The 26,564-nt window shown below is 46.1% G+C and overlaps 1 protein-coding gene across 1 annotated transcript in view; it reads left to right on the top strand.

Moving 5' to 3' along the window:
• The window catches only part of LOC134339612 (membrane-anchored junction protein), a 112,232-nt gene that overhangs the window by 70,352 nt on the left and 15,316 nt on the right, over window positions 1-26,564 (top strand). The window contains exons 6-8 of the mRNA XM_063036280.1: window positions 10,909-10,937; window positions 13,379-13,479; window positions 18,671-18,746. Of these exons, the coding sequence (XP_062892350.1) occupies window positions 10,909-10,937; window positions 13,379-13,479; window positions 18,671-18,746 (206 nt within the window). The remainder of the gene's footprint in view (window positions 1-10,908; window positions 10,938-13,378; window positions 13,480-18,670; window positions 18,747-26,564) is intronic.

The following is a 26,564-nucleotide window of genomic DNA, read 5'->3' as shown; positions in this document are numbered from 1 at the left end:
CTCATGGTCCCAGAACATGTTCCACGCAATCAGGAGAGCTGGATTTTGCAGATCATTCTACAGACACGCAGTGGAGAGCGTGACAGGTCACATTGTACAATATCAGCTTACCACCATCAAGGACACACAGTACTGAGCAAAAGTCTTCGGCACATATATATAGCTATGAGTTTTGCACAGTTCTGTAGTAATTTTATGTATCGCACTGTACTGCTGCCAGAAAAAAAAACAAATTTCATGACATGTGTGAGTGATGATAAACCTGATTCTGATCTGGGTCTCTATTGTGGACTGAGAGTGGGAAGGGGGCAGGGAGAGGGGAATCATGGTTGGGAAAAGGGGAAGGGAGAGGGGAGGGAGCGGGAAGCACCAGAGAGACATTCTGTAATGATCAATAAACCAATTGTTTGGAATCCAATGGCCCTGCCTGGTGTATCAGGGAGTGTGTGTGTGCATTTGTGCCACCCACACCCCTGACACTCCTTCTCTGCCACCTGTCCCACACCCCTCCAGTAGTACCCCACCCTCACCATTCCCAAGAGAATCTTTGCTCCTGCCAGATTTACAAACTCACTCTCTGCTCCACATTGACAAATACAGTATTTGTGTCTAGGATTTTTGCTCAGTGTTGTATATAGAGAAAGGTGCCGGAAAAGGGAACCAATGCCCAGGTGACTAGAATCCACCGTACTCTGTTCCTGTACTCCCACTAAGCTCATCTCTTAAGCAAATTTATTCCTTGTTTCACTAAATGTGGTTCTTAGGATTAGAAAATTCATAGAACACAGAACAGTACAGCACAGGAACAGGCCCTTCAGCCCTCCGTGTATGTGCTGACCTCATTCCACCTGTCTACATCTGATCCAGATCTCTATTCCAGGGGTTCCCAAACTTTTTTTACGCTGTGAACCAATACCTTTAGGCAAGGGGTCTGTGGACTGCGGGTTGGGAACCCCTGCTCTATTCTCTACTGGTTTGTGCGCCTGCCTAAATCCCTTTTCAATGGCACTATTGTGTCTGCATCCACCACCTCCCCTGGTATCAACAACTCTCGGTATTCAAAAACAAACTTACCCCCAAAATCTCCTTTAAACTTTCCCCCTCTCACCTTAAAACAGTGTCCTTTAGTATTTGACATGTCCATCCTGATCAAAAGACTGACTACCTATGCCTCTGGTAATTTTATATACTCCTTATTTTATAAGGTCTTTACTCTGTTGTCTTCCCCCTTCCTTTCCAGTCCTGATGAATGCTCTTGTGCCAAAACGTCGACTCTTTATTCCCCTCTGTAGACGCTGCCAGACCTGCTGAGTTTCTCCCGCATTTTGTGTGTGTTGCTGTGGATTTCCAGCATCTGCAGAATCTCTCATGTTTACATTCTCCTATCAGGTTGCCTCAGCCTCCAGCGGCTCCAAGCTTGCCCACCTCTCCGTATAAGTATTGTTCTCTAAAGAGGATCTTGGCCCTTTGCTCCGCTGATCTTCTCTTTCAGTGCCGTTCTCCAATGAGACTGTGTGTTTATTTATTTACTGATACAGCATTGAATAGACCCTTCCAGTCCTTCGAGCACTCCCGACAAGCAAACATTCAAAGGTTCATTCATTATCAAAGTATACAACTCGGAAATTCTTCTTCACTAGATAGCCATGAACCCGAGAAAGGAAAGAATGGCGGCAGGACCATCAACTCCCCCCAGATCAAAATATTCTGTTAGTTTATTTATAATTATGAATGCTGCTTCTCTGACATTATATGACAGTGATGCTGCCACAAGTAAGTTTTTCAAAGCACCTGTGCATACGTGCACTTGTGTAGAAGACAAACTCGACTTTGGGGTATATAAAACACACCTCTATCAAGTCACTTTTCATCCCTCTTCATTCCAAAGAGAGAAGCCCAAGCTCACTCAAGCCATCTTCAAAAGACATGCCCTCTGTAATGAAAATTGTTTTAAAATTTGTCTGTGTTCTTTCCTGGTTTCACAAAGGAGACACTGCACATGTGTTAAAACAAAACACTTTATTAAAACTATTACAATTTCAATACATAAAGAAAAACAAATGTCTACAGAAATCAAAATAATACTGATCATCCACTAAACAAACCGATTTCAGTGTTGGAGGGGGCCACAGACCAACAACCTTACACGCAGCCTGTTTCCTCTCTCTCTCTAAGTCTAACTCTGACTCAACATACTCTGTCTCTCTCAACGTACAGTTTCCGTATCTTAGCACGAGTCACTAGCCATGACCAAGTCTAGGACAAACCTGTCTCCCCCTTGAACCAGGAAGGTGCCCCTTTCACGCCCTCCAAAAGCTCTTATCTCCATGCATTTGGGTACCTGCACCTGCACAATGAACTCACCTTCCCACGAGAAACATATTTTTCACCATTTTCCACTGGTATGTCTGTAGACTTGTACTCCTCTAACTTTGTCAAACCCTTGTTGTAGACTGCTTGTCTTGTACTTTCTCAAAACAATCCCACACCGAGTTAACACTGCTTTGTGTTACAGACTTCCATTTTATTTCAGCATCAGCGAAGGAGGAATCACAGTTAACTCTTTCCTTACACCCTTTCTCTGGGCAGCCTCCTGGTAAATCTCCCCTGCACCCTCTGAAGCTTTCGCATCCTTCCTATAATGAGGCGACCAGAACTGAGCACAATATTCTAAGTGTGGTCTAACCAGGATATTATAGAGGTGCATATCTTGGATCTGTGCAGATCTATATGGACTCGATTTCTTTCCCTCAAGGATGGGACTTCTTATGACACGTTGGTGGGGGTGGTCTTGTGGGGACAAAGTCCTGTATTCCCATTGATAAAACAGCCACGATCATGATATGTGGCACTGAGGCACGACTTTTATGGAATGGATTAAAAACACCCACCAGCTCAAGACCAGGTCTCCCATTGAACCATGATCTGCACTGAATAGTTTGTAGCCTCTAGGCCTGGTACATCGCTCACAGCTATTGCCATCAAGCAGGCAGGAGTGTGGCAAAGTGTGCCGAGCACAGCACAACATGTGTCTAACATCGTGGTTGGCTGCAATAAAGTTGAAAGTAAATTTATTATCAAAGTACATATGTGTCACCATATACAACCCTGAGATTCATTTCCTTGCAGGCATCCTCAATAAATCTCTAGAATAATCGCCAGAACAGAATCAATGAAAGACCGCACCAACTTGGGCCATTCAGCAAACATGGACAAGACAACACACTGTGCAAATACAAACAGAATGAAATAATAATAATACATAAATAAGCAATAAATGTTAAGAATATGAGATGAAGAGTCCTTGAAGTCCTGAGAATGTGGGAACTTTTCAATGATGGGCCAAGTGAAGTTGCCCGCTCTGGTTGGAGAGCCTGGTGGTTGAGAGGCAGCAATTGTCTCCATCGCTGCCCGGGTGAGACCCATTCAGCTCATACTGGGAAATGAAACTGTACTCTCTGATTCAAGCGGTTCAGCTCAGTTGCCCTGTGAGGTGTTATTTTTAATTTGTGTTGCAGCACGGCAGTCAGAGTGTTGCACAACCCAGGCCAGGGCAAGTTACCAAATAAACCACATGTATGTTTCAAGATGAAAATAGTTCAGACGAGACCCAGCACTTTTCCCACGTCATGTTAGTAAGTCGTTTTGTACTTTCTCCCACTTTAGTTTTGTTCAGGACATGGCTGGCAAGGGAAGCATTTCATAAACACGGGAAAGTCTGTAGATGCTGGAAATCCTTGCCAACACACAAAATGCTGGAGGAACTCAGCAGGTCAGGCAGCATCTATGGAAACGAGTAAACAGTCAGCATTTCGGGCTGAGTCCCTTCTTCAGGGTTGGAAAGGAAGGGGGAGGGAATGTTATGTTTTGTAGCTCCCAAACATTGAACCAACTCAAAGGATGACACGACAGGTCCAACTTCATGTTTACTTTTAAGCAATGTATGCAGAGACACGTGGTAGTGTGATGACGCATGCAATTCATTTATTTTTACATATAACTCGTAATTAATTATTTAAAGGAACAACGAATGTTTAATCAGTAATGTTTAATCATGGGTAAAACTCTCCCAGCCATTGAGCACATCTATATGAAGCATTGCCATCAAAAATCCTCACCACCCAGGCAATGCTGTTTTCTCACTCCTGCCACCAGGTAGAAGGTACAGGTGTCTCAGTACTCGCACCAACAGGTTCAAGAAGAGTTACCACCCCTCAGCCATCATAAAAGGGGATAACTACACTCACTTAAGGACATGCTCGTTATTTATGTTGTCCTTTGATCCTGTTGACTGTTCTCTAGATTTGCCTGCAGGAGAAAGAATCACAGGTTTGTGTGTGGTATCATATATGTACTCTGATAATAAATTTTACTTTGAACTAATCAACAACATATTTACAAGATTACTCAAATATTTCTGAAATATTAAAGACACAACAGGGAAGGAAGACAGCTAGAAGGTGATAGGTGAAGACAGGTGTGGAGAAAAGATAGAGGGCTGGAGAGGAAGAAATCTGATCGGAGAGAAGAGTGGACTATAGGAGAAAGAGAAGGATGAGGAGATCAAGGTGGACATGATAGGCAGGTGAGAAGAGGTAAGAGCCCAGAGTGGGGAGTAGAAGAAGAGGGACTTTTTTTACTGGAAGGAGAAATCGATATTCTTGCCTTCAGGTTGGAGGCTACCCCAACGAAAATCAATTGTTGCCCACTCCTAATCATTCAAAGTAAGTTTATTAAAGAAATACATATACACTTAGTGGCCAATTTACTAGGTACAGGAAAGGAATCTCTTTGTGGTCTTCTGCTGCTGTAGCTCATCCACTTAAGGGTTCAAAATGTGCATTCAGAGATGCTCTTCTGGACATACCTCCTATACTCAATAAAGTGGCCACTGGGTGTATGTTCATGGCCTTCTGCTGCTGTAGCCCATCCTGTGTTCAGAGAATTTCATCTCCACACCACTGTTGTAACCTGTGGTTATTTGAGTTACTGTCAGCTTGAACCAGTCTAGCCATTCTCCTCTGACCTCTCACATTAACAAGGCATTTTCACCCACAGAACTGCCGCTCACTGGATGTTTTTATTTTGTTTTTCACACCATTCTCTGTAAACTCTGCATGACAATTCCAGGAGATCAGCAGTTTCTGAGATACTCAAACATGGCCCCACCAATCATTCCAGGGTCGGAGTCACTTTCGTCACATTTCTTCCCGATTCTGATGTTTGCTCTGAACAACAACTGTTTCAATGGTACTGTGATGTTTTCTATTCGGTGTTTTTGGCCTTTTGTGTGATTTGTTGGTTTTTTTGCATGTTGGGTGTTTGATGCTTTCTCTGAACGAGTCCCATGGTGTTTCTTTGATTTATGGCTGTCTGTGGGAAGACCAATCTCAGGGTTGTATACTGCATACGTACTTTGATAATAAATGTACTTTGAATCTTTAAAATGAATGTTTTGACCATGTCTGCATGCTTTTATGCATTGAGTTGCTGCCACATGATTGGCTGACTGGCCACTGAGTGTATGTCACTATATAAGACTATAAGACATAGGAGCAGAATTAGGCCCTCTGGCCCATCGAGTCTGCTCCGCCATTCAATCATGGCTGATCCTTTTTTCTATCTCCTCTTCAACCCCAGTTCCTGGCCTTCTCCCCATAACCTTTGATGCCATATCCAATCAAGAATCTATCAATCTCTGCCTTAAATACACCAGACGACCTGGCCTCCGCAAATTCACCACCCTTTGGCTAAAGAAATTTCTCCGTATCTCTGTTTTAAAAGAACACCCTTCTATCCTGAAGCTGTGCCCTTGTCCTAGACTCTCCCACGATGAGAAACATTCTTACCACATCTACTCTGTGTCTGGGCCTTTCAACATTTGAAAGGTTTCAATGAGATCCTCCCCTCACCCCTCTGAATTCCAGCTACCTGGCACTCATTTTCTTGCAGGCATTCACTGTAGAACAAAGAAATAGAATAGAAGCAGTGAAAAACTACAAACAAAGACCAATAAATAGTCTAGTAAGGGAAAAGAATTTTAACAAAGATGAAGGTCTCGCTCTAAGAACTAGAATTTGATTGTAAACAAGGTGGAACAGCGTGAACCTGATTGGATGAGGACTGACCAATCAGGAGGGACGGACGACGGGGGTATAAATACCACCGGACATCATCGTATATGGCCAGACATCATCCCTGAAGAGGATGGCAGGGTTTGTCATTGAAATGTCAGTTACTATCTATACCTGTACTCGGCTGGAAGCCCGAGAAGAGTTTATTCATCATAGACGCCGGGAAAGCACTAAGTCCTTTTTCAATACTGAGAACATGAGTTATAGAGTCCATGAAAGTGAGGTTGTGGAATCTGTTCAGAGTTGAGAGGAGTGAAGTTATCCATTCTAGTTCAGGAGCCTGATGGTTGTAGGTTAATAGCTCTTCCTGACCCTGGTGGTGTGAGACCCAAGGCTCCTGTACCTCTTACCAGTCTTGGATCGATAGACATACGCCACATGTACCACTTTAAGAAAAGCATATCCTTGGCCGTAATGACCTTAAAATGCATCACTTAGAAGATAACTGTAAAGATGTGGAAGAGACTTTGAGAAACATCTATAGGTGTGTAGTGGAGAGTATATTAACTGGCTGCATCACGGCCTGGCATGGAAACACCAATGTCCTTGAGTGGAAAATCCTACAAAAAGTAGTGGATTCAGACTCGTCCATCATGGGAAAAGCCCTCCCCACTGAGCACATCTACATGGAGCGTTGTTACAGGAAAGCAGCATCCAACATCAGGGACCTGCACCACCCAGGACATGCTCTTTTCTCTCTGCTGCCATCAGGAGGAAGTTACGGGAGCCTCAGGACTCACACCACCAGGTTTAGGAGCAGTTATTACCCCTCAACCATCAGGCTCCTGAACCAAAGGGAATAACTTCACTCAACTTCATTTGCCCCATCACTGACATGTTCCTACACCTATGGACTCACTTTAAAAGACATCTCATGTTCTTGATATTTATTGCTTAATTATTTATTATTATTATTTATTTATTTTTGTAATTGCACAGTTTGTAGGCTTCTTCACAGTGGTTGGACACAAAGTTGGTGCGATCTTTCATTAATTCTATTATGGTTATTTTTCTATTATGGATTTATTGAGTATGCCTTCAAGAAAATGAATCTCAGGGTTGTAGATGGTGACATATATGCAGTTTGATAATAAATTTACTTTCAACTTTGTCTTAAAGACTTTTTGCACCCCGTCACACCACTACACAGTTTAATGTCAATGGCAAAGTCTGCTCAGGAACAGCTTGTCCCCTCTCATGAGGGAGGAGGCTACGTAGCATTGCACAGGATCGAAATAAGCTGCAGAGAGTTGTAAACTCAGTCAGCTCCATCATGGGCACCGGCCTCCCCAGCATCCAGGACGTCTTCAAGGAGCGATGCCTCAGAAAGTCAGCATCCATCATTAAGGACCCCCATCACCCAGGACATGCCCTCTTCTCATTGCTACCATCAGGGAGGAGGTACAGAAGCCTGAAGACACACACTCAACGATTCAGGAACAGCTTCTTCCCCTCTGACATCTGATTTCTGAATGGACATTGAACCCATGAACACTACCTCACTAATTTTTCCTCTCTTTTTGCACAACGTATTTAACTTAACTTTTTAAATATATAAAAAGTATACATGCCAGTGATATTGAACTGATGGTGAAATAAATAAGCAATAAATATTGAGAACATGAGATGAATAATCCTTGAAAGTAAGTGTACAGGTTGTGGGAATATTTCAGTGATGGGACAAGTGAAGCTGAATGAAGTGGATTTATCTCCCTTCGTTTGAAAGCCTGATGGTTGAGGGGTAATAATTGTTCCTGACAATTTAAAAAAAAAGCGAGTGGTCGGGCAAATACATGACAGATATATTATGTTGATAATTGTGTATTTGTTCACTTTAGTTTGAAATACAATATTATACAACCGGGGCGACTTTATTAATTACAGGAGGTGCCTAATAAAGTGGTCAATAAGTATATGTTTGTAGTTTTCTGCTGCTGTAGCCCATCCACTTCAAGGTTCGATGTGTTGTGTGTTCAGAGACCCTCTTCTGCACACCACTGTTGTAATGTCCGGTTATTTGAGTTACTGTTGCCTTCCTGACAGCTTGAACCAGTCTGGCTATTCTCCTCTGACTTCTCTCATTAAAAAGGTGTTTTCATCCACAGAACTGCCACTCACTGGACTTTTTTTTCTGTTTCTTGCAACGTTCTCTGTAAACTCTAGAGCAGCGGTTCCCAGTCTGGGCTTCACGAACCCCTTGATTAATGGTAGGGGTCCCTGGCATAAAAAATGTTGGGAACCCCTGCTCTAGAGGCTATTGCGCGCAAAAATAATGGAATGGTGGAGCAGACTCGATGGACTGAATGGCCTAATTCTGCTCTTTTGCCATGATCTTATGTAATTGACAGATGCTGGTAAATGTACAAGGTAGAGCTGAGATGCTGAGGAGAGCTGTCCCACAAATAGAGGCAGAGGAATTGTGGTCAATTCCGATAAGGAGAGTTTCATTTTATGCAGAGCATTGTAAATCTTCTAATTCATCCAGCACAGTCTTCTCCAAACTAAGTTCAAAGTGAAGTGTACAGTGTGTGTATGGCCTGGTGAAGCTGCAGTCAAATTAATATTACACAAACAACTTTATAATTCACGCTGCTAGACAACAGTGTATGTACTGTACACTTTTAGAGTCAAATCGTCACAGAGTGCAGAAATAGGCCCTTTGGCCCATCTAGACTGTGCCAATCTGCCTAGTCCCAGCAATCATACCTATACAAACTTCTCTTAAATATTGAAATTGAACCTGCATCCACCACTTCTGCAGGCAGCTCATTCCACACTCTCATGACCCTCTGAGTGAAGAAGTTTCCCCTCACTTAAACATTTCACCTTTCACCCTTAACCCATGACCTCTAATTCCAGTCCCACCCAACCTCCATGGAAAAAGCCTGATTGCACTTACCCATCTATAAGTACCTAAGAAAATAGGAGCAGGAGTCGGCCATCTTGCCTGTCAAGCCTGCTCCACCATTCAATAAAATCACGGCTGATCTGACCACTGACTCATCTCCACCTACTTGCCTTTTCCCCGTAACCCTTAATTGCCCGACTATGTAAAAATCTACCCAATCTTGTCTTAAATATATTTACTGAGGTAGCCTCCGCTGCTTCATTGGGCAGAGAATTCCACAGATTCACCACCCTCTAGGAAAAGCAGTTCCTCCTTATCTCTGTACATACACCTCATAATTTTGTATATCTCTATCAAATCTCCCCTTTGAAGGAATAAAGACTGAACCTATTCAACCTCAGGTCCCCAAGTCCCGGCAACAACCTTGTCAATTTTCTCTGTACTCTTTCAATCTTATTTACATCTTTCCTGTAGGTAGGTGACCAAAACTGCACATGGTACACCAAATTAGGCCTCACCAATGTCTTAAAAAACTTCAACATAACCTCCCGTCTCCTGTACTCAATACCATTCAAGAGAAAACCTGCAGACGCTGGAAATCCAAGCAACACACACAAAATGCCGGAGGAACTCAGCAGGCCAGACAGCATCTGTTGAAAGGAGTAAACTGTCGGCTGTTCGGCCCAGACCCTTTATCAGGACTGGAGAAAAGGATGACAAATCCGAGTAAGAAGGCAGGTGGGGAGGAAGGAAGGAAGAAGTAAAAGGTAGGTGAAACCGGGAGTGGGGGAGGGGAGAGATGAAATAAAGAACTGGGGTCGATTGGTAAAAGAGATACAGGGCTGGAGGAGGGGGAATCTGATAGGAGAGGACAGAAGGCCATGGGGAAGAAGGGAAAGGGGAGGAGCACCAGAGGGAGGTGATGGGCAGGTGAGAGAGGAAAATGGGCAATAGTGAAGGAGAGGGGAGCTATTACCAGAAATTTGAGAAACCGATGTTCTACACAACTCCCTTGTCCATTCGTCCCTCCCCCATAATCTCCCTCCTGGCACTTACCGTTGTAAGCAGAACAAGTGCCACCTCCTCCCTCACCATTCAGGACCCCAAACAGTCCTTCCAGGTGAGGCAACACTTCACTTGTGAGTCTGTAGGGGTCATCTACTGTACCCAGTGCTCCCGGTGTGGCCTCCTGTATATCGGTGAGACCTGACGTAGATTGGACCGCTTCTCTGAACACCAACACTCTGTCCACCAGAAAAAGCAGGAGGTCCCTGTGGCCACCCATTTTAATTCCACATCTCATTCCCATTCCAATCTGTCAGTCCTTGGCCTTCTCTACAGCCGTGATGAGGGCACACTCAGGTTGGAGTTGCAACACTTTGTATTCCGTCTGGGTAGCCTCCAACCTGATGGCATGAACATTGACTTCTCTAACTTCTGGTAATCGCCCCACCAGCCCTTCACCATTCCACCATTTACATTTCCCTTTCTGACCTTGTTTCCTTACCTGCCCATCGCCCTCTCCCTTTCCTGGTTTCACCCATCACCTCCTACCTTGTACTCCTTCCTCCCCTCTGACTTCTCATCTTTCTTCTCCAGTCCTGCTAAAGGGTCTCAGTCTGAAATGCTGACAGCTTACTCTTTTCTGTAGATGCTGCCTGGCCTGCTGAGCTCCCCCAGCATTTTTGTGTGTGTTCCTGTACTCAATACTTAGATTTATGAAGGTCAATGTGTCAAAAGCTCTCATTGCAACACTATCTACCTGCGACACCACTTTCAAGGAATTATGGAGTTGTATTCCCAGATGCCTCTTCTACTGCACTCCAAAGTCGTCCAAATCAACATTTCAAACGTTAACTGAGAAACATTTTCCTTTTTAGGAAGTGTGGATGGACCATTGACTGATTGGTATTTTCTCTCTTTCAGCTAAGGATGAGAGTCCTCTGACTGATTGTGTAAGTACTGATATTTTCTCACAAGTTCCACAAAAAAGCAGTGAAGTTCGCTCGTGCCGGCGAGAGAAGTAATAGCACCTCCAATACATTGTGACATGAAGTTGTTTCTAAAATGTGAAGGGGAGGCCTGATAGATACAAGATGAATTTATTTTTTCAGTTCCCCTTCAAAACAGAGAAGCAGTTTCTCTTCTATCCGAGGCATGCGGGCTTCCCCCCAGAGTCTTTCCTAAAAGGGTGGGAATTCCAATCATGGGGCAGAGTTGCGGGCAAGAAATAGTGGAACTAACTGAGTTGCAGAATAGATAAGAAAAATGAAATACTTTCATTTATAACTTGATTTTGTTTTACTGGCACCTCGCAGAATTCAGGTTGTACCTGACAGTTTTCAGCTTAACCGCCATGATACGAAATCAGATCTAACAAACCAAACACCAGCCACTGCTGGTCTGCCTGCAAAAGACCATAAGGCATGGGAGCAGACCTGGGCCATTTGCCCCATCGAGTCTGCGCTGCCAGGTCCACTCTATCTAGCCCTTTCAATATTCGATAGATTTCAATGAGATCCTCCCCCATTCTTCTAAACTTCAGCAGATACAGACACAGCGCCATCAAATGCTCCTCATATGTTAACCCTTTCATTTCAAAGGTTTCAAATGTACATTTAATGTCAAGAAATGTATGCAATATACATCCTGAAATGTTTTTTCTTCACAACCATCCACGAAAACAGAGGAGTACCCCAAAGAATAAATGACAGTTAAGTGTTTGAACCCCAAAGTCCTTGCCCCCCCCAGCTCCTCTGTCTCCCGCACGTAAGTGGCAGCGAGCAACAATGCCCCCCCCACCAGCAAAGAAATGCATCAGCACCCGCCACCAAGCGTGCAGCAAAAACAACAGCAAAGACACAGACTTGCAGTACTCCAAAGACTACACATTCACCTGGTATTCGACTTACCACAGGCTCTCTCTCTCTCTCCCTAATAAGGGAGAACGAGGTGTCTCCGTTTCACAGCGAGAGGGGAGACATAACAAACAACTCGCTGGTTTACGATGTTAGAAGTCCGTTGCATCGCTTTTTCTGAGCTCTATGCCCAAAGATCTCAGGTCTCTGGCTACACAGCCAACGATGTTCCAGCTCCCACAACACACCGGTCCAGGACACCGACCTTCGATCCACCCGTCTCCAGAGCCCCGAGATCCTAGGCCTCCAAAGGCGAGCTGAACTCTTAGGCCCGCCCTTAGCATGACGGTTAACGGCCAGGCGTGACACCCCGAGAGTGGGTCCCATTCCCGCAAAGAACTGGTCAGCGTGTAACTCCAGGTCAGGATCTTCAGAAGGGAAAAATAGAGGTATTAAAGATGGAAATGGAGCTGTTTCCAAAGATGCACGCAAAGGAGTCGCCGTTTAGTGCCATCTTGACTAAGGGATTATTCTCCTGAACCTCCTCTGGACCCTCTCCAATGCTTTCTCATCTTGGTTTCCACCAGGCAACCATCCTCAGGACTCACGTCACCGGTTACAGGATTGTATATGGTGACATATATGTAATTTGATAATAAATTTGCTCTGAATGCCTTGCGATTTTGAAACTTAACAGTAAGAACATAGAACAGGGGGATCTGAGAGTACAGATCCATAATTCCTTGAAAATGGCATCACGGGTAGATAGGGTTGAAAAGAGAGCTTTTGGCACGTTGGCCTTCGTGAATACAGGTTCGAGTACAGAAGTTGGGATGTTATGTTGAAGTTGTATAAGATGTTAGTGAGGCCTAATTTGGAGTACTGTGTGCAGTTCCGATCACCTACCTATAGGAAAGATTGAAAGAGTACAGAGGAAAATTACAAGGATGTTGCCAGAACTTGAGGATCTAGTTGTAGGGAAAGGTCGAATAGGTTTGGACTTTATTCCTGGGAGCGTAGGAGAATGAGGGGAGAGTTGATAGAGGTATGCAAAATTATGAGGGGTATAGGGAGGGTAGCAGGCTTTTTCCACTCAGGTTGGGTGAGAGTGGGACTAGAGGTCATAGGTTACGGGTGAAAAGTGAAATGTATAACGGGAACCTGAGGGGGATCTTCTTCACTCCTGTATGGAGCGAGCTGCCAGGGGAAGCGGTGGGTGTGGCTGCGATTGCAGCATTTTGGACAGGTAATGGATGGGAGGGGTGTGGAGGTTTATGATCCAGGATCAGGTTCATGGGAGTAGGCAGAATAATAGTTCGCACAAACGAAAGACCTGTTTGAGTTTTGTGGTGTTCTATGACTGACTCTGCAGGATAATGGCCTGGTTTTTTTCTCATTAACTCCTGGCTCTTGGAATATCTTTCTGTGCTTTGCAAAGCACCCCCCCCCCAACAACTTCTGCTGTGGGTACATCTTGTTTAAATAGCTCAAAGTGCAGAGGTGGCTCCGTGTTTCAACCTCTTGCTTTCATTTTGCAGAGCCTTGCCGAGAATCTGACCCGAGAGGCAGTGGCCACAGTGGCGAACGGAGCGAAGAAGAAGGAAGTAGAGAGGTCACAGTTGCAGCAGAGTAGGAAAAGGTCAGTGACCCTGAAATCAGCGCCGAGAAACAGGCCCTTCAGCCCATCCTGACCATTCAAGTCCAATCTCTGGTGCATGAACCCACTTTGCATACGATCTGCAAACAGGACGTGCAATCCCTTCCAGAACTCTGTCCCCATTTCTAATCCCATTGTGAAAGAACTTTCGTTACAACTGGTAAAACATCAAGAACTTGCATTTGTGTAACTCTTTTAGTAAAATGTCTGAAGGCACTTCACCTCCTTGTTCAACAGGTACATTTAACGTCAGAGAAATTATACAATATACATCCTGAAATTCTTTTTCTTTGCAAACATCCACGAAAACAGAGGAGTGCCCAGAAGAATGAATGACAGTTAAATGTTAGAACCCCAAAGCACCGCCCCCCCAGCTTAGAGAGAATAACGTGAGGCAGTGAACATTTCAAATCATAAAGTTCAAAGTTTGAGGTAAATTTATTATCAAAGTGCGTGTATGTTAACATATACCACCTTGAGATTTATTTATTTATTTATTTATTGAGATGCAGTGTGGGACAGTCCTTCTGGCCCTTTGAGCTGTGGCTATGAGCAATCCCCTGATTTACCCTTAGCCTAATCGTGGGAGAATTTACAATGACCAGTTAACCTACCAACCGATACATCTTTGGACTGTGGGAGGGAACTAGATCACCCAGGGAACGGGGAGAGTGGACAAACTCCTGACAGGAATTGAAACTGGGTTGCCTGCTGTAAAGCGTGGTGCTAACTACTACACTACAGTGACCTGTCTGTCTTATCGGCAGTCAGAGTAGACTGAGTGGAATCAATGAAAAGGCACACACAAACGAAGAGTGACAAACAACCAGTGTGCAAAGGAAGATAATCTGTGCACATATGAAAAAACAGCACCCTAAATAATCAATAAATAAATAATACTGAGCTCATGAGCTGTGAGTGAAAGTGAGTCTGTAGGTTGTGGAATTGGTTCAGTGTTGAATTGAGTCAAGTCACCCACGCTGGTTCAGGAGCCTGATGGTTCTGAACCTGGAGGTGTGGGACCTCGAGCTCCTGTGCCTGCCTCCTGAAGGCAGCAGCAAGATGGGAGTATGGTTTTAGTTCTGTCTTGATTTCACTGAAGGGCTGCGACAGGCTTCCTATCACCTCAGTGGAGATAAGCAGCCACTGGCAGGGATAAAAGATGGCGACTTTGTCCAGATGTTGAGAGATGGCCATTTTAGAATCAGAATCAGAGCTGTGTTTATCTTCACTGAAGTGAAATCTGTTGCTCTTTGGCAGCAGGACAGTGCAACGCAAATAACAGTTACAGTAAGAACTATAGAAAAAGTAAATAGTGCAAAGAGAGAGCAAACTGGTGAGGTACAGAACCGTGCAACAGTCTATATATTGTACATCGCCAGGGCGACTAAAACTCTTGCACAGTACTGTAGTAATTTTATGTATTGCACTGTACCACTGCCACATAAAAAACAAGTTTCATGACATATGTAATGATCAATTACAACAGACAATAGGTGCAGGAGTAGGCCATTCAGCCCTTCGAGCCAGCACCGCCATTCACTGTGATCATGGCTGATCATCCACAATCAGTATCCAGTTCCTGCCTTATCCCCATAACCTTTGATTCCACTATCTTTAAGAGCTCTATCCATCTCTTTCTTGAAAGCATCCAGAGACTTGGCCTCCACAGCCTTCTGGGGCAGAGCATTCCACATATCCACCACTCTCTGGGTGAAAAATTCTGTAATGACCTTCTGTAATGATCAATGAGCCAATTGTTTGGAATCAAATGACCTTGCCTGGTGTCTTAGGGCTGGGTGTGTCTGCACCCACCCTGACACTCCTTCTCTGCCACCTGTCCCACACCCCTCCCACTGTGCCCCACTCTCACCATCCCCAATGTCCTTTGCTCCCGTAAGATTTACAAACTCACTCTCCGCCCCACGTTGACAAATACAGGACTGTACAAAAGTCAAATCTGATGGTGGAGGGGAAGAAGCTATTCAAAAGCACTGAGTGTGTGTCTTCTGGCTCCTGTACCTCCTCCCCAATGGTAGTAACAAGAAGAGGGCATGTACCAGACAGTGAGGGTCGTTCTTGAAGATGTTGTCGATGGTGAAGGGGGTTCTGCCCATGATGGAGCTGGCCCTGTCTACAACTCTCGGCAGCTTTTGTCGGTCCTGTGCTTTGGAGCCTCCGTTGCAGAATGCTCTCCACGGTACAGCTGTAGAAATTTGCAAGAGTCTTTGTTGACATACCAAATCTCCTCAAGCTCCTGATGAAGTGTTGCCACAATGTGCCCTCTTCCTGACTGCATGGATATGTTGGGCCCAGGATATATTCTCAGAGATGTTAACACCAGGAACTTGAAACTGCCCAGCCTTTCCACTGCTGACACCTCGAAGAGGACTGGTGTGCGTTCCCTCGACTTCCCCTTCCTGAAGTCCACAATCAATTCCTCATTTTTACTGATGTTGAGTACAGGGTTGTTGTTGTGACACCACTCAACCAGCCTGATCTGTCTCTCACGTAATTCTGCCAACGACAGTTGTTCTATTGGCAAATTTATAGAATGCGTTTAATCTGGCCAGGCACAGCTAAGCTCTGAACACCACATCAGATGTTCTTTGGGCAGAGTCCCAAACATCGATTAGGAAGGAAGTTTGTGGTTTTTCACTACCTCGAATGGTTGCTCTCAGCAACCATCAAAATTGGGGAGTGTGCAATGCGGGTGGGCAGTCTATTAGTACATATAGCAGAGACAAGATGTAAGATGTAGCAGAGGTACTGCAAGATGGCACCAGCAAACAACAAGACCAACAGCGATGTCCTGCTGACAGTACACAAAACTACTTCTTTTACTGTGATCTACATTTTGATGGTGAGTTTGGGGCCACCCACACCAATTAAGCGATCTGGTGCCTTGCTGTCTCTGAGGGAATTCGGTGAGGTTTGGAGAGAAGTGTACGGTTCCAACGCCTGGAAACCTGGAGACAGGCCACAAGCCCATGATCGACTCCATTGCTTCTCTTCGGCTGAGGTGTCCAGAGTGAGAGCCCATGATCGACACCATTGCTTCTCTCTGATTGAGACGTTGAGGATGTCTGGTTTATTGATCATTACAGAATGTCTCTCTGGTGCTTCCCGCTCCCTCCCCTCTCCCTTCCCCTTTTCCCAACCATGAATCCCCTCTCCCTGCCCCCTTCCCACTCTCAGTCCACAATAGAGATAGATAGATAGACATACTTTATTGATCCCGAGGGAAATTGGGTTTCATTACAGTTGCACCAACCAAGAACAGAGTATAAATATAGCAATATAAAACCATAAATAATTAAATAATAATATGTAAATTATTATTATGCCAGATGGAAATAAGTTCAGGACCAGCCTAATGGCTCAGAGTGTCTGACCCTCCAAGGGAGGAGTTGTAAAGTTTGATAGCCACAGGCAGGAATGACTTTCTATGACGCTCAGTGTTGCATCTCGGTGGAATGAGCCTCTGGCTGAATGTACTCCTGTGCCCAACCAATACATTATGTAGTAGATGGGAGACATTGTCCAAGATGGCATGCAACTTGGACAGCATCCTCTTTTCAGACACCACCGTCAGGGAGTCCGGTTCCATCCCCACAACATCACTGGCCTTACGAATGAGTTTGTTGATTCTGTTGGTGTCTGCTACCCTCAGCCTGCTGCCCCAGCACACAACAGCAAACATGATAGCACTGGCCACCACAGACTCGTAGAACATCCTCAGCATCGTCCGACAGATGCTAAAGGACCTCAGTCTCCTCAGGAAATAGAGACAACTCTGACCCTTCTCGTAGACAGCCTCAGTGTTCTTTGACCAGTCCAGTTTATTGTCAATTCGTATCCCCAGGTACAAACTATTGGTAATCCTCCACCATGTCCACATTGACCCCCTGGATGGAAACAGGGGTCACCTGTTTAGCTCTCCTCAGGTCTACCACCAGCTCCTTCGTCTTTTTCACATTAAGCTGCAGATAATTCTGCTCACACCATGTGACAAAGTTTCCTACCGTAGTCCTGTATTCAGCCTCATCTCCCTTGCTGATGCATCCAGCTATGGCAGAGTCATCCGAAAACTTCTGAAGATGACAAGACTCTGTGCAGTAGTTGAAGTCCGAGGTGTAAATGGTGAAGAGAAAGGGAGACAAGACAGTCCCCTGTGGAGCCCCAGTGCTGCTGATCACTCTGTCGGACACACAGTGTTGCAAGCACATGTACTGTGGTCTGCCAGTCAGGTAATCAAGAATCCATGATACCAGGGAAGCATCCACCTGCATCGCTGTCAGCTTCTGCCCCAGCAGAGCAGGGCGGATGGTGTTGAACGCACTGGAGAAGTCAAAAAACATGAGTTTCACAGTGCTCGCTGGCTTGTCCAGGTGGGCATAGACACGGTTCAGCAGGTAGACGATGGCATCCTCAACTCCTAGTCGGGGCTGGTAGGCAAACTGGAGGGGATCTAAGTGTGGCCTGACCATAGGCCGGAGCAGCTCCAGAACAAGTCTCTCCAGGGTCTTCATGATGTGGGAGGTCAATGTCACCGGTCTGTAGTCATTGAAGCCGCTGGGGCGCGGCATCTTCGGCACAGGGACGAGGCAGGACGTCTTCCACAGCACAGGAACCCTCTGGAGACTCAGGCTCAGGCTGAAGACTTGGTGAAGTACTCCACACAGCTTGGGGGCACAGGCTATGACCCATATCAGAATCAGGTTTATCATCACTCACATATGTCAAGAAATTTGTTTTTTGTTGCGACTGCAGTACAATGCAATGCATAAAATTATGACAGTACTGTGCAAAAGTCTTAAGAACCCTAGCTATATATATGTGCTTATGACTTTTACACAGTACCGTATGTCTCGGGTTAACATCTCTCTGAGTCTTGTCTGGTCACAGTACGTATACAGGCCTTTCGGCCCATCCAGTCGGTGCCCTACTACAGTGCTGCCACATCCCATTGTTCCTGCAGTGTGACATTCTAGTCTAATGTTGTTTTGTTGGTGACCGTGCAGTAGGGTCCCTGTAGCCTCGAGTCCTGACGCAGTTACTTTCCCCATCAGCAGGGGGTTGCTGCATGCTTGCATACACACCCCAAGCAGAAGGAAGGGGAAGGGGAAGGGGAAGGGATCAATAAATCTCTGATTCTTGTTTATTCTGAAAGGGCGAGGAGTGCCACTGACATCAATGATAAAGAGTACATGAACGACTCAAGCAAGGCAGGCAGGAAGAAGAGACAGGTGAGCATGTATTTTCACTCATCCCCGCAGCAAAGCACGATGAGAGGCAATTTGATAGAGGTGTACAAGATGGCAAGAGGTATTGATTGAGTGGGCAGCCAGAAACTTTTTCCCAGTGTGGAAACAGCTGTAATTATAAGGTGATTGGAGGAAAGTATAGGGGGGTTTTCAGAGGTGCAGAAGTCTGAAGTATATATTGCTAGGATGCCTAAGACTTTTGCACAGTACTGCAGTAATTATATATTTTGCACTGTACTGCTGCTGCAAAAAAACAAATTTCGTGACATATGTGAGTGATGATAAACCTGATTCTGATATGGGTCAGAATAAACCAATTGTTTGGAATCAAATAGCCTTGCCGGGTGTCTCAGAGCTGGGTGTGTCTGTACCCACCCCTGACACTCCTTCCCTGCCACCTGTCCCTCACCCCTCCCACAGCGCCCCACCCTCTCCATCCCCAACATCCTGTGCTCCTGCCAGATTTACAAACTGGCTGTCCACTCCATGTTGACAAATACTGTTCTGTGTAAAGGTCTCAGGCACTCTGGCTATATGAATGCGTCTGAGACTTTTGCATCGTTCTGTTTAGCACGGTAACAGGCCTTTCCGGCCCAACAAGCCAGCGCTGCCCAGTTACACCTGTGTGACCGGTTAACCTTCTGACTGGTAAGTCTCTGAGACGTGGGAGGAAGCTGGAGCGCCAGAGGAATCAGACACAGTCACGGGAAGAATGTACAAACTCCTTACAGGCAGTAATGGGAATTGAACCTGGCACTGGCACTGTAAACTACTACGGTACCCATCCACTCCTCAAATCCTCTTACCCCTTACCTTAAACCTGCTTGTAGATGCCTCCACTGTGGGGGGAAGTTTGCTACTGTCTCATTATATTTTACACCACTAAACCTCTACCACTCCAAGGAAAACAAGTCCAGCTTTTCCAGTCTCTCAGGCAGACGTACGCAGTCATCCAGCCAGTGTTGTAAAAATTGATACCACATACCTCCAGCTCTAATATTCTGTTAACAAGAGATTTTGTAGATGCTGGCAATCCAGAGCAACGCACACAAAATACTGGAGGAGCTCATCAGGTTAGGCAGTATCTAAGGAGGGGAATAAGCTGTCAAAGTTTCGGACCAAGACCTTGATGAACGGGCTCAGCCCATTGACTGTTTATTCCTCTGCATGGATACTGCCTGACCTGTTGAGTTCCTCCAACATTTTGTGTGTGTTACTCATATTCTTTGATGTGTCGAGGTGAAGACACGTCTCTACCAAAGGAGGTGTAAGGTGCTCCTTCCCTCCGCTAGCCTGCAGGTCACCCTTGGGCAGGTGTAGCACCTGCTTAGCCCCCGATCAGGGTCACGTGAAACCGTGGGAGCAGGTGGTGGATGGTCGTATGAGCAGCCAGTCCTGGTTATGTGACCACTGATACCAGGCAGACAATCCCTGAAGAGTATTGATCATGGCTGGGGTCACCCGTCTGGTGAAGACATTGCCCAGAAGACAGCAATGGCAAACCACCTCTGTGGAAGAATTTGCCAAGAACAATCATGGTCATGGACCATGTTCGTCCACTTCATACGACATGGCACAGAATAGTGATGAAGATTCATATTCTGTTTCCCAGCCAATGAAATTAGGTACCCATTCCTGATGAAGGGTCTTGACTATCCAGTCCCCTCCATAATTGCTGCCCAACCCGCTGAAGTCCTCTGGTAGGTACCTTTTGTGTGATTTCTAGCGCCTTCAGTCCTTGCGTCTAGGCTCTGGAGTATCTGATGTGCATTCTTCATTACATTTTTTTTAGCCTGTACTGCCACCTTCAGGTGTACCTGGAAACTGTACACCGAGATCCCACTATTCCCCTGTGCTCGTTCAAGCCCAACATTCATCCTGCATGTCCCGTCCTGGCTGTGCTCACACCACACTTCCCAGGGTTAAGGTCCATTCCCTTCATTCAGCCCATCATACTGACTTGCTAGTGTTGCCCAATAAACAAACCACAAGTGGGGCAACACACGCAAGATGCTGGAGGAACTCAACAGGTCAGACAGCGTCTATGGAGGGGAATTCTCCCTCACATCACCACCCGCACACTAAGGGGAGCCGTTTACAGTGACCAATTAACCCACCAACCCTGCACATCATGGGGATGTGGGAGGAGAGGGGAGCACTTGGGGGAATCATAGAGAGAACGTGGGAACTCCATGCGGACAAGGCTCGAGGCTGGATTCTGATGTTTTTAATCCAAGGTTCTTTTGGAACTCAGGAAAGAGGCACAAAATTTTTTGCTTTACAACCGATAATAGAGCAAAGAGAATTGGAAACGTACGTAGAGATGCAAAAGTCTAGTAGTTAATACAAACAACAGGAAAGGCTTGTTTGTCGGTTGTTTGCCCAGCCCAGAGTTTAGCTCACAAACCTTCCGTCACCAGCGAAGGTGATGACATCATCAGTGCGCAATTGAGTATTATTTCTGCCAAGTTTATATTAGTCTGATTCATTGTTCTGATTGGTTGGCTGTCGTACCGGCCGCTAGTCTCCGCTTGGTCCCAGCCAATCGGAGAGATGAGTAATATCCACTGGCCCACATCCCTGGTTATAGGTCATTGTGACCATTGGTTCCTCGGGTGTCCACAGCTCACCCCTCAGCCCTGAACCAATCAGACCGACTTCGACCAATATAAACGTGAGCACTTGGCAGAAACAACACTCAACTGTGCACTGATGAGGTCAGCTCTCCCGGTGACAAAGTGTTTGCGACCTAACCTCCAGGTTCAGCAAACAATCCAACAACCAAGCAGCCAACCCAAGCTAGCAATCTTCTCTTTCATTTCAAACGGAATCAGAATCAGGCAACACACATCAAAGTTGCTGGTGAACGCAGCAGGCCAGGCAGCATCTCTGGGATGAGGTACAGTCGACGTTTCAGGCCGAGACCCTTCTTCAGGACTAACTGAAGGAAGAGTTAGTAAGAGATTTGAAAGTGGGAGGGGGAGGGGGAGATCCGAAATGATAGGAGAAGACAGGAGGGGGAGGGATGGAGCCAAGAGCTGGACAGGTGATTGGCAAAGGGGATATGAGTGGTCCGGGGAGAAAGACAAGCGGGGGGGAACCCAGAGGATGGGCAAGGGGTATAGTCAGAAGGACAGAGGGAGAAAAAGGAGAGTGAGAGAAAGAATGCGTATATAAAAATAAATAACGGATGGGGTACGAGGAGGAGGTGGGGCAGTAGCGGAAGTTAGAGTAGTCAATGTTCATCCCATCAGGTTGGAGGCTACCCAGACAGAATATAAGGTGTTGTTCCTCCAACCTGAGTGTGGCTTCATCTTTACAGTAGAGGAGGCCGTGGATAGACATATCAGAATGGGAATGGGATGTGGAATTAAAATGTGTGGCCACTGGGAGATCCTGCTTTCTCTGGCGGACAGAGCGTAGGTGTTCAGCAAAGCGGTCTCCCAGTCTGCGTCGGGTCTCGCCAATATATAGAAGGCCACATCGGGAGCACCGGACGCGATATATCACCCCAGCCGACTCACAGGCGAAGTGTCGCCTCACTTGGAAGGACTGTCTGGGGCCCTGAATAGTGGTAAGGGAGGAAGTGTAAGGGCATGTGTAGCACTTGTTCAGCAAAGCAGTCTCCCAGTCTGCACCACTAAGCACATCTTTCCCTCGCCGCCCCCCCGGCTTTCCACAGGGATCGCTCCCTACACGACTCCCTTGTCCATTCGTCCCCCCCATCCCTCCCCACTGATCTCCCTCCTGGCACTTATCCTTGTAAGCGGATTAAGTGCTACACATGCCCTTACACTTCCTCCCTTACCACCATTCAGGGCCCCAGACAGTCCTTCCAGGTGAGGCGACACTTCACCTGTGAGTCGATTGGGGTGATATACTGCGTCCGGTGCTCCCGATGTGGTCTTCTATATATTGGCGAGACCCGACGCAGGCTGGGAGACCGTTTCACTGAACACCTACGCTCTGTTCGCCAGAGAAAGCAGGATCTCCCAGTGGCCACACATTTTAATTCCACATCTCATTCCCATTGTGATATGTCTATCCACAGCCTCCTCTACTGTAAAGATGAAGCCACACTCAGGTTGGAGGAACAACACCTTATATTCCGTCTGGGTAGCCTCCAACCTGATGGCATGAACATTGACTTCTCTAACTTCTGCTAAGGCCCCACCTCCCCCTCGTACCCCATCTGTTACTCATTTTTATGCACACATTCTTTCTCTCACTCTCCTTTTTCTCCCTCTGTCCCTCTGAATATACCTCTTGCCCATCCTCTGGGTCACCACCCCCCCTTGTCTTTCTTCCCGGACCTCCTGTCCCATGATCCTCTCATATCCCTTTTGCCAATCACCTGTCCAGCTCTTGGCTCCATCCCTCCCCCTCCTGTCTTCTCCTATCATTTTGGATCTCCCCCTCCCCCTCCCACTTTCAAATCTCTTACTAACTCTTCCTTCAGTTAGTCCTGACAAAGGGTCTCGGCCTGAAACGTCGACTGTACCTCTTCCTAGAGATGCTGCGTTCACCAGCAACTTTATGTGTGTTGCTTGAATTTCCAGCATCTGCAGAATTCCTGTTGTTTGCGGAATCAGAATCAGGTTTATTATCACTGGCATGTGATGTGAAAAGACGAACGGATAAAGATTAAAGATTAACAATGGCAGGGCAACGTGTTCAGTTCTTTTTATACCATATAAAAAGCATTCCATTCAAGTATGTAGATAAAAGTCAATGAATCAGATAGCCCCTATTCAAATAATGCAATACCAAGAGAAGTCAGGTTGAAATCGGCAAGGGTGTGCCTCCTGCCTGCATTGACCAGTCTCCCTCTCACTGACTGCTGCCGGAGGAAGGTGCAGGAGTCTTGGATCCCATGCTGCAGGGTTTGATTGGTACAGCTCCTGGCTGTGGCTGTGGACTCTGGCTCATGTGTTTCTGATTTTTGGTTAATCTTATTTTTTGCTAGTTTGCGTGATTTGATTGCGGCGTTTCGGAGTGGACTGGCTTTGTGGCCTGAAATCACAGCGCTAAACTGAACACTTCCCGATTGCTTCCAGGGCTCTGTGGTTCGATGTTTCATGTCCTGTGCGGTATTTGCTTTTTTGTTTACCATTTGCGCAATTTGTTCTTTTTTCTTTGAACGGGTTCCACTGTCTTGTGGCTGCCTGAGACAGGACGAATCTCAGAGTTATATTCTGTATACATGCTTTGATAATAAATGTATTTTGAACCTTTGGAAGGCCAACAGGCTGGTGATTAGGAGAGCCAATGGAAGTTACCCATGGGGAGGTTTGAGTACAGCGGCTAGGAAATCCTTTTTCACTGTACAGGGCCTTGGTGAAACCACACCTGGAGTATTGCAGTGGACACAGGAGACTGCAGACGCTGGAGTCTGGAACAACAAGCAATCTGCTGGAGGAACTGAGTGGGTCGGGCAGCATCTGTTGGGAGAGAGGAATGTTTCATCTCCACCCAAAACGTCGACAATTCCTCCCCCCACCCCCGACCCCAACTGCTGCTCGTCCTGCTGAGTAACTCCTGCAAGGTGTTGGTTGCCCACAAGGTATAGTGTTCTGGTCTCCTTAATTAAGAAAGGAAGTACTTGCCAAAGGGGAAGCCTTACAAAGAACCATCCAGGTTTGCTGCAGCAAGAGAGAGTGAGCAGACTGGGACCTTATCAGATGTCATCGAAACTTTCTGAGTTCTTGAAATGTGTGGCGGGCCATGTGCAAGAAGGTTGCTTCAACATAAACCTGGAGCAATACTCACAAAATTCTGGAGGAACTCAGCAGGTCAGGCAGCATCCATGGAGAGGAATAGACAATTGATGTTTCATCAGGACTGGAAAGGAAGGGGGCAGGAACCAGAATGGGGGAGTTGTGTGGAATACAACCTGGCCAGGTGATAGGTGAGACCAGGTGAGGGGTAAGGTGGGTAAGTGGGGGAATGAAGTGAGCAGCTGGGAGGTGATTGTGGAAGAGGTAGACATCTGAGGAAGAACGAATGTGATAGTAGTGGACCAAGGATACAGTGTAAAAGGTGGAGAACCAGAGGGAGATGATGGACAGGTCATGAAGGCCGGAGAGGAGAAGGGAAGGGCTGGGGGGTAACTGGAATGGGGAATGGCAAGGGTGAAAGGGTGAAAGGGGTGGGGGAAGTTATTGGAAGTTAAGAGAAATCGATGTTGCTGCCATCAGGTTGGAGGCTTTCCAGCCAGAATATGAGGTGTTACTCCCCCAACTTCTGACTGATGAACCAAGGACAAGAGGGTGTGGTTTGATAATTAACAAATCTGGCATTTCCAATCCTGACTGCTTCTGAAAGCTGACCGATAGTCATTCAAAACAGAGAACTGGTAGATTTGGGGCACTAAAGGAATCGAGGAGTTCGGATAAGATGCTGAGACATACAGCACTGTGCAAAAGTCTTAGACACACACACACACACACACACGTGTACTGTAGTAATTTTATGTATTGCACTGTACTGCTGCCGCAAAAACAAATTTCATGACGTATATGCAGCTGGATCCTGGACTTCCTGTCAGATCGCCAATCGGTGGTAAGAATGGGCTCCCTGATCTCTGACCCTCTGACCCTCAACACAGGTGCCCCTTAGGGCTGTATACGAAGCCCCCTCCTTTACTCTCTGTACACCCATGTCGCCAAGCACAGCTCCAATCTGCTAATTAAATTTGCAGACGATACTACATTGATTGACCTTATCTCAACTAATAACGAGGCAGCCTACAAAGAAGAAGTCATCACCCTGACACAGTGGTGTCAAGAAAACAATGTTGCAAAAACAAAGGAGCTGGTTGTGGATTACAGGAGAAATGGAGACAGGCTAACCCCCATAGACATAAATGGATCTGGGGTTGAGAGGGTGAAGAGCTTTAAGTTCTTCACAACAGCGCCTCTTTCACCTCAGACATAGAAACATAGAAAATAGGTGCAGGAGTAGGCCATTCGGCCCTTCGAGCCTGCACCGCCATTTATTATGATCATGGCTGATCATCCAACTCAGAACCCCGCCCCAGCCTTCCCTTCATACCCCCTGACCCCCGTAGCCACAAGGGCCAGACGGTTGAAGACATTTGGTATGGGCCCCCAAATCCTAACAACTTTCTACAGGGGCACAATTGTGAGCATGCTGACTGGCTGTATCACGGTCTGGTATGGGAATTGTACCTCCCTTAATCGCAGGACTCTGCAGAGAGTGGTGTGGACAGCCCAGCGCATCTGTAGTTGTGAACTTCCCACTATTCAGGACGTTTACAAAGACAGGTGTGAGAAAAGAGCCCGAAGGATCATTGGGGGCTCGAGTCACCCCAACCACAAACTGTTCCAGCTGTTACCATCTGGGAAACGGTACCGCAGCATAAAAGCCAGGACCAACAGGCTCCAGGACAGCTTCTTCCACTGGGCCATCAGACTGATTAATACACGCTGATACAATTGTATTTCTATGTTATATTGACTGTCCTCTTGTACATACTATTTATTACAAATTACTATTCATTGTACATTTAGACGGAGACATAACGTATAGATTTTTACTGCTCATATATGTGAAAGATGTAAGAAATAAAGTCAATTCAATTAATTTGTGAGTGATGATAAACCTGATTCTGATATGGGTCTCTTTTGTGGACTGAGAATGGGGAATCATGGTTGGGAAAAGGGGAAGGGAGAGGGGAGGGAGCGGGGAGCAAGCTAATGAAAAATATCAAACACAGAAAATGCAGAGAGTAAATGACCCTGCCTGGTGTCTCAGGGCTGGGTGTGTCTGCACCCACCC

The sequence above is a fragment of the Mobula hypostoma genome, chromosome 30 (assembly GCF_963921235.1).
Source record: "Mobula hypostoma chromosome 30, sMobHyp1.1, whole genome shotgun sequence".
NCBI classification, from domain to species: Eukaryota; Metazoa; Chordata; class Chondrichthyes; order Myliobatiformes; family Myliobatidae; genus Mobula; species Mobula hypostoma.
The sequence above is the reverse complement of the archived record's forward strand: the minus strand, read 5'-3'. Positions and strand labels throughout refer to the sequence as shown.